This window comes from Zeus faber (assembly GCF_960531495.2).
Source record: "Zeus faber genome assembly, chromosome: 19".
NCBI classification, from domain to species: Eukaryota; Metazoa; Chordata; class Actinopteri; order Zeiformes; family Zeidae; genus Zeus; species Zeus faber.
Genome location: NC_137206.1, coordinates 125,860 through 134,633, shown reverse-complemented (window position 1 = coordinate 134,633; position 8,774 = coordinate 125,860). Strand labels below are relative to the sequence as shown.

Below are 8,774 nucleotides of genomic sequence, written 5' to 3'. Positions count from 1 at the left end.
GGACGGATAGATGGACGGATAGATGGATGGACGGACAGATGGACGGACAGACGGATGGACGGACGGACGGACAGACAGATATATAGATAGATGATAGATAGACGGACGGATGGATGGACGGACAGATAGACGGACGGACGGACGGATGGACGGATAGATGTACACCTCCCCAACAACTTTCATCACTTTCAAACTTTTGTCCTGCTGGACCTGCCCGGGTGAACCGTGAGTTCTGCTGTTGTGAAGTGGAAACGTGTGGGAGTAACCACAGCTCACCACCACCATGTTCGCCGCACAAGCTCCCAGAACCGGACCACCCAGCCCAGACATGTGTCGCGCCTAAAACGGTCAGTCCTCGATTGCAAGGCTCACTGGCAAGTTCCAAACGGCCTCTGGAAGCAATGTCAGCACAAGGACTGCTTGCCGTGAGCTTCATGAACCGGGTTTCTATAGCCGAGCGGCCGCACACCAGCCTGAGGTCACTGTGAACGATGCCGAGTGTCGGCCGAAGTGGTGTAAAGCACGGCCGCCATCGGACTCACGCTTCACCACATGCCGTCGGATGGACCAATCAGGGTTTGGCGGAAGCCAGGAGAACACCACCTGCCTGGATGCAGAGTGGCAACTGTAAAGTTTGGTGCTGAAGGAATCATTGTCTGGGGATGTTTGTCATTGTTTGGGCAGACAGACTATATAAACACCTCCAGTAACACCGCTGGCTAGCCACCAAGTCACCATTTGCACTGTTTTGAAACTATAGATTATTTTTCACTTTTTGTTCTGTATTTAATGTTTGCTTCATTCCGGTGAAGATGAATTTTAATGCTACAACGTACAACAACATTCTAGAGAATTGTACGCTTCCAACTTTGTGGCAACAGTCTGAGGAGGGCCCTGTTCTGTTTCAGCGTGACGACGTCCTTGTGTGCAAAGCAAAGGTCCTTAACGAAATGCTTTATTGACTCTGGTGTGGAAGGGTTGCCCTGCACAGAGCCCACACCTGAACCCCGCTCAACACCTTTGGGGATGAATTGGAACACCGACGGTGAGCCACGCCCATCACCAGTGCCTGAACTCACTAATGGCCATGCAGGATACTTTTGGCCATGCAGTGTAGTATTCATCAACGACAGGCTCCCGTACACTGCAACATCTAGTGACTCTTTTAAAAGCGACTCCCGTGAATAAAACGGCGGCTTTGATTACATTCAATTATCCACTCGGCTCATCAACAAGGTCTGGGAAGCTTTTGGTTTTTTTTTTTCTCCTCACATCCATTAATTACATTTTCATTTTAGAGAAATCAATAACGTCTTGTTTGATTTTAATTACGGGCGGAACTTGGTTGAACGTCATTAGTGGCGGCCGATTTCCCAATGTGACATCACTCGGTGAGACGCTCCGTGAAATTGATTTGTATGCACGTTGAGTTGCACTAAATAAACTCACCTCAAGGAAGTTTGAGAACATCAAGGACTACTTGGTAAGGCATGGTGTCTGTACGACACACACACACGCACACACACACACACACACACACACACACACACACACACACCATCTGGACCACAGCAGGAAAGGGATGGTTCAGCACCTTAACGACGCATATGACACATCCTATAAATAAAATGCACTCTACAATACATTCTTTATTTTTACACTTTTTCAAATTTAACCTTCATGCAACCAGAAGTACAAGTCTCATTGAGATTAAAATGTCTTCTTTGCAAGAGAGACCCAGCGACGAAGGCAGCATAAAACAAGATCAGGGTTACGAGGACAGCATAAAAAGGAGGCTCAGATACACTCAGATACTAAAGCACTAAAGCATAAAAATAGACAAAGCAAATAATTTAAAGTTAAAGTTACTGTATGTGAAAAGACACTGCAGAGATTGTTCAATTCCAAGTCGTTTGGGGTAAAGTCAATCAGTTTCAAGTCGTCCTGTAGGGGTTCTAAAACTATTTTTAACCAAGGACCACTGACACGAGAGCAAATGAACCGAGGACCCTCTCATGTATGTCCCAAAAAAAAATTCCATATTAGGCCTATTTCTCAAACTTACGCATGGAAAAAAGACAAAATCAAGGGAAATGTATTGGGAATATTTGTGCTGCTCTATTTCAAAATACACAATAAAAAGACAATGTATTCAATGTCTAAAATAAAGATAAATATGTATTCATATATTGCATAAAAATATATTTCTAAAAATTTAAAGATGTATTTCTTCAAAGGACACAAAAAATAATAAAAAATAATGTTATTGAAAGATTTTTTATTTTTCCCTAAAAGACTTTTCCCAAATTCTGTCCGGACGTCTTAGTGCCAGATACCACAGGACACCTTCAGAGTCTGGTGGAGTCCATGCCTCCACGTCACAGCTGTTTTGGGGACACGAGGGGGAACCACACAATATAAGTGTTATTGGTGGTGGTTTTAATGTTGTGGCTGATCGTTGATTGTATGCTAAAGATACGCTATTTCAAAGGGTTCTTTCATTCATTTTTCCCAATTGGAATTAAAGGAAGGTGATCCCTCTGTCTTAATGATACAAATTTCTATTAGAAAAAAATATATAATTATATAAGAAATTATGGCCATTTGCTTTTCACTTGTGCAAAACAACCCATAGTGTATGTCGGCACAATCTACTATTCTAATGGTGTACCTTATTCATTCAACTGAAAATGTACATTGTATATGTGTACTAACTGTACACTGTAAATGTGGGTATGATGTCATTCAAGGAAAATATGTTCCACTTGGTATGATTCACTCATTAAGAAATGAAATATTAACATGTTCACATGCCACTGTTTTTAACAATTGATGATAACAATAATTAATATTGTATCCTAAGAGACATAATTATTATATAACAAGATATGAGACTGCATATCATATGGGAATTGTGGTTATTATAATATTGTGATATTGTTAAAATGTTAATATCTTTACTGCATTCCAGTAAATATTTCTAATATATTATAAGTAGTAATAATAATCAGTAATGCAATTTTCTGACCTTCATAGACCTTACAATACATAGTCAATAGTTATGGTCAAGTCATGATCTTGTCCTTAAGTTGAGAGTTTGGCAAAATTAGACTATTGAGCCTTTATTTACATGCACAATAAAACTTATTTACAGTGTAATACTACACAGCGGGTGAAAACAGATCATCATTTTCAGATCAAATTCCTTTTAAGCAAAACCTTGACAATAATATTACATTTTCTCCCCAATACCAGTCATATCATACTGTTTGTCTTATTCTGCGATTGATACGCCCTCTATCTTAGCCCAGGGTTGCCCCGGCGACAGGCAATCAGCTTGTCAGTGACATCAAAATGACCTCTGATGTCACAATGTGCTCAGTAACTGTCGCTGGTCCCCAAAATACGCTGCAAGCCATCACTTCAGAACCTAGATGAATCACAATGTAAGGCAAAAAAAAAAAAAATTAATAGACTAATAAATGCTCGTATAAGCAGAGGTCAGGGACAAATTCTGACAACACAAATCATTTTAAATCATACCTATAAAAAATAAATTATATAAAACTGTACAATGGATAAATTGGCTCGGTTTCGAAATGCCGAAACACGTAAAAAAATCGAATCAACACACCCCATCCACACTTCTGTTTTCATACCTTAAAATATTTAAGGTGGACTATAATGGTTCTTAACGGAGGTCTGGGGCCCGCCAGAGGTCCTTCGAGGGGTTACAGAGGGTCCCCAACAAAATGATTAATAGTTAAATGTACAAGAATTACTTTTTCATCCTAGTTTATTTTATGTCAGTTTTTACAGGTTCCTGGTCTCTAATTGAGACCTGGAATGGAGGGAGACCTGTTCACAAACATACAAAAATAAAATATGTAATGAACAGCTCAGCAAGTAAGAAAGTGAAAGGTATTGAAGTAATAAGTAATATATGGTTCATTTTGGCATTATAAAATGAAATTCAAGGATTTTCCAAATACTTAAAGCACTTTTTCAAGGACTTCAGGCAAAACGAATAGTCAATGACAAAGGAGTTCATGACAAAAAACATTTTTGCACAAATCATTTTAATACAAAAAAGTGATTTCATACAATGCCAGGGCAGAATTTCATTTCTAGACAAAATCTCATTCAATTTAGTAAACGAGAAATAGAAAATTGATCTACATCCTACTGTTATCACAATCCAGTTTACCATCGACCACTATTTCCTCACAGTGGAAACACTGTTGGGCTTCTATATATATTATATATAAAGAAGGGGCTGTATGGGAACACCAATAAGCTCAGGCTCCCCTTCAGCTCAGTCAGGGAGGAGTTCATTGTGGCACAGGCATGGGAACACCTGCAGTACTCTGGATCCAGAGAAGCCAAAGTGTTTGAAGCAGGGATTGTTGTGAGGACAGGGAGGAAGTGGAGGGCAGCCGATGCAGTACAGCAAGCAGAAACACGACTGAAGCACAAGGCCATCCTAGGAACAGTGGCACAAGGCAGAGCTGGACTCGGGAGCCTTATAGCAACCCAATATGACTGTGCCAGCGGAAGGGAGAGGCAGAGGTTGGTGCAGGAGGAGGTGTGAGCTTCAGTCGAGGAAGAGCGAACCAGCAGAGCAGTGGCCATGCGGTAGCACGGGGCCTGGATGAAGTGGGAGCAGGCGATGGGGCGGAGTGTCACCTGGAAGGATATCTGGCAGTGGAACCCCAGAGGATCAAGTTCTTGATCCAGGGGGTCTATGATGTCCCCCCAAGCCCATCCAACCTGTGCATATGGCGCAAAATAGAAATACCTGCATGTCCCCTGTGTTCCAAAACAGGGACACTGGAACACATCCTGAGCAGCTGCTCCAAGGCGCTAGGTGAGGGTCGGTATCGATGAAGGCACGACCAGGTCCTCAAATCCATTGCTGAAGAAATCAGCAAGGGGATCAAGGGCAGACGATACACCCAAGCCAGAGCCAAGGCCATCCACTTTGTCAAGGAAGGACAAAGGCCAGAAAAGACACCAAAGAACTGCTCTGCTGGTTTGCTCTCCACGGCCCGAGACTGGGCGATGACAGTTGACCTGGAGAGGCAGCTGAAAATTCCACCACACATCACCCAGTCCAGATTGAGACCTGACATCATCTTGGTGTCAGAGGCCACAAAACAACTTTTCTTGCTGGAGCTGACGGTTCTCTGGGAGGAGAGGATGGAGGAGGCTCAAGAAAGAAATAGGGAGAAGTACCAGGAGCTGGTGGAGGATTGTCGGAGGAACGGGTGGAAGACCAGGTGCATGCCAGTGGAGGTGGGCAGTCGGGGATTCGCGAGCCACTCCCTGAGCAAAGCCTACGGCACACTAGGCATAACAGGTGCCAACCGGAGAAAGGCCATAGGCAGCAACGTGGAGGCAGCAGAAAAAGCCTCAAGATGGCTCTGGTTGAAAAGGGGAGAGCAGTGGTTGCAGTGGGTGTAGCATGCCACTTGGACACAGGCTGGGGATTTGATCACCCCGGTCGGGTCGCCTGGACGAGGGTGTTGTTGTAAGACCCGAAACACCCAGTGAATCCAGGAAACACTGAGGATGTGTCCAAGTTTTGTGCATCAGTAGGTGTATTGTTAACTAATAATAATAATAAACATTCAATAGTCAGACGGAGATAATGAGAAATGAGACGGAATATTGATCCATGTCTTTTGAAAGAAAACGCCACTACCAGCTGCAACCCTCCTCTATTCCATTGTTTCATTTAAAAGCATTGCATCGTTACTTCTTTGATGAAAATCTTATATCCTACATATCTAAATATATTGTGAGTTCTTTTTAGTGACCCTGCTTCTCCATTGAGACCATGTGATCAATGCCTACAGCTGAGAGAAAAGCTGTGCAGCGCTGTCCACGTTCACCAGCTCCTTCGGTGGCTCCCTGACAACCTGCAGAGGAAAAACAACAGATCATATTTATTTTAAAATAAACATCAGTTTGGATTCTTTACATTTTAAAGGTGAATTTTATTTTTTATATTAAAAAGAAGAAACAAAAAAGACTACACGATCATTCTAAATAAATAAAAAACACTCGAGCTGGGTACTTAGGAGCTCTTTGGCATTCAGATTCAAGATTCAAGAGGTTTATTCGTCACATACATATACATACTTTCATACATATATGCGGTGAAATGTAATGCAACGCCCCGGTGATAAGACACAATATGTCCTAATATAATAAAATACAATAAAATAAAATGAAATAAAATGGAATAAATAAAGGGAATAGGCTTATGTATATGGAATAGGCAATTATGTATATACAGATATGTGCATTAACGTGGCATGTGAATAAAGTGAGGTAGTGTTTGGGATAATACAGCACAGTATACAACAGTACGGCGCAGCAATACGGCATCACGAACAACCCTGAACAGTGACACAGTATGCTGTACAGTATGCTACATATAGTACAGTAAGGTAGTGGAGCCTATGTGTGTGGCTCATTGAGGACCCCTGGTGAGGTCAGCATTGACAGTTCTAATGGCTTGCAGGAAAAAACTCCGCCTCAGTCTCTCTCTTCTTGGCGCTTGCCTGCGGAGGCGCTTGCCTGACCGCAGCAGCTGGAGCAGTCCGTTGTTGGGATTATGAGGATCCTTCATGATCCTACGGGCTCTGCTACTACACCTTCTGGTGTATAACTCCTGCAAGGGGGGGAGGGTAGTTCCAGTGGTACGTTCAGCTGAACGCACCACCCTCTGCAGGGCCCGCCTGTCCTGGGCAGTACAGTTCCCAAACCAGGCAGTGATGTTGCCTGTCAGGATGCTCTCCACTGCTCCAGAGTAGAAGGACTTGAGGATCCTCACCGAGACCCGGAATTTCCTCAGCTGCCTGAGGTGGTAAAGACGCTGCCTCGCCTTTCTCACCAGAGTGTCTGTTTGTAAAGTCCATGTTAAGTCCTCTGTGGTGTGGACTCCCAGGTACTTGAAGCTGCTCACCCTGTCAACAGAAGTCCCATTTATCACCAAGGGCGTGTGCGTCCTCGATTGTGATCCTCGCCTAAAGTGCACAATCAGCTCCTTAGTTTTGCTGACGTTCAGGTGGAGGCTGTTGTCCTGGCACCAGAGTGACAGGTCAGCCACCTCCTCGCGGTAGGCCTTCTCGTCTCAGTCGGTGATCAGGCCCACGACAACGGTGTCGTCAGCAAACTTGATGATGGTGTTGGAGCTGGACCTGGCCACACAGTCATGTGTGTACAGGGAGTACAGTAAGGGGCTGAGGACGCAACCCTGGGGGGATCCTGTATTCAGGGTGAGGGAGCTTGACATGTGCTTCCCCACCCTGACCACCTGGGGGCGGGCTGTGAGGAAGTCCAGGATCCAGGCAAACAGCAGAGCATTCAGTCTGAACTCCTTTAGCTTGACAGCCAGTCTGGTGGGGACTATGGTGTTGAAAGCTGAACTATAATCAATGAACAGCATTCTCACATAGGCCCCCTTCTGGCCATCCAGATGCGTGAGCGTGGTGTGCAGTACCTGGGAGATCGCGTCATCCGTGGATCTGTTCTGCCGGTACGCGAACTGCAACGGGTCCAAGGTGCGGGGGAGGGAGGCGCAGATATAATCCTTAATCAGCCTCTTGAAACACTTCATGACCACCGAGGTGAGGGCCACAGGACGGTAGTCATTCAGGCAGGCAGGAGAGGGGATCTTCGGGACAGGAATGACGGTGGACCTCTTGAAGCAGGACGGGACCACCGATTCAGCCAGGGAGATGTTGAATATTGTGGTGAACACCGGAGCTAGCTGGTTAGCACAGGTCTTCAGTACTCGCCCAGATATGCCATCTGGGCCCGCAGCTTTCCTGGTGTTCACCCGCATCAGAGCCCTCCTGACCTTGTGCATGGACACTGAGAATGCGCGCTCATCCCCAGCGGTGTAACTCCAATTAGCTTGCGGGCAAGCTAGCGTTGCTGTTACCAGACTAGAATCGAGTTCAGTTCGTTGGCTAGGGAGGCGTCCATACTCTTGGTTGGGGAGGAGCTGCTCTTGAAGTTTGTTATTGTCCCTCACCGCCCTCCGCAGATTGTATGACGCCGCTTTGTAATTGTCCATATTTCCGGATACAAGACCGTCGTTGTAAGTGGCCGTGCAAGCATTCAGAGCGCAGCGGATGGATTTATCAAGCCAGGGTTTCTGGTTTGGAAATATCCAAACTTCCACCGTGGGAACGATGTTGTCTGCAAGCGCAGCTACAAAGCTCACTGCCACCTCCGTAAACTCGCTGACGTCACTTGAACTTGATTGAAACATGTCCCAGGCTACGTCAGTCAGTGCGTCCTGAAGCGCAGCCTCCGATTGATCCGTCCACCGCTTCACTTCCCTCGTCACCACCAGTTCTGGCGCGATCAGAGGCCTGTAAACGGGAACCAGCAAGATGGTGGCATGGTCAAATTTCCAGAAAGCATGGAGCAAGACGGTCTTGTATCCGTTCTTGTATGGTGTGTAACAATGGTCCAAAGTTCTATCTCCCCTGGTGGCACACATGATGTGTTGGTGGAAATTAGGCAGAACTTTTTTAAGGTTGGCCCTGTTAAAGTCCCCAGTCACCACCACAGCCACGTCGGGATGTTTGTTTTGAAATCCTCACAACGCGTCGTACAGGACCGACAGTGCTGCGTCGGTGTCCGCTTGCAGTGGGATATAAACAGCTGTGATGATCACCGTGCTAAATTCCTGGGGGAGATAAAATGGACGGCATAGGATGGTCAGCTGTTCCAGGTTCGGCGAGCAGGAGTGG

At 45.3% G+C, this 8,774-nt stretch overlaps 1 protein-coding gene across 1 annotated transcript in view; it reads right to left on the bottom strand.

The window, feature by feature from the left end:
* Positions 1–4,060: 4,060 nt before the first annotated feature.
* Positions 4,061–8,774, bottom strand: part of rbis (ribosomal biogenesis factor) — a 22,411-nt gene continuing 17,697 nt past the window's right edge. The window contains exon 5 of the mRNA XM_080020169.1: positions 4,061–5,921. Coding sequence (XP_079876295.1) covers positions 5,853–5,921 — 69 coding nt within the window. The 3' untranslated portion in view covers positions 4,061–5,852. The remainder of the gene's footprint in view (positions 5,922–8,774) is intronic.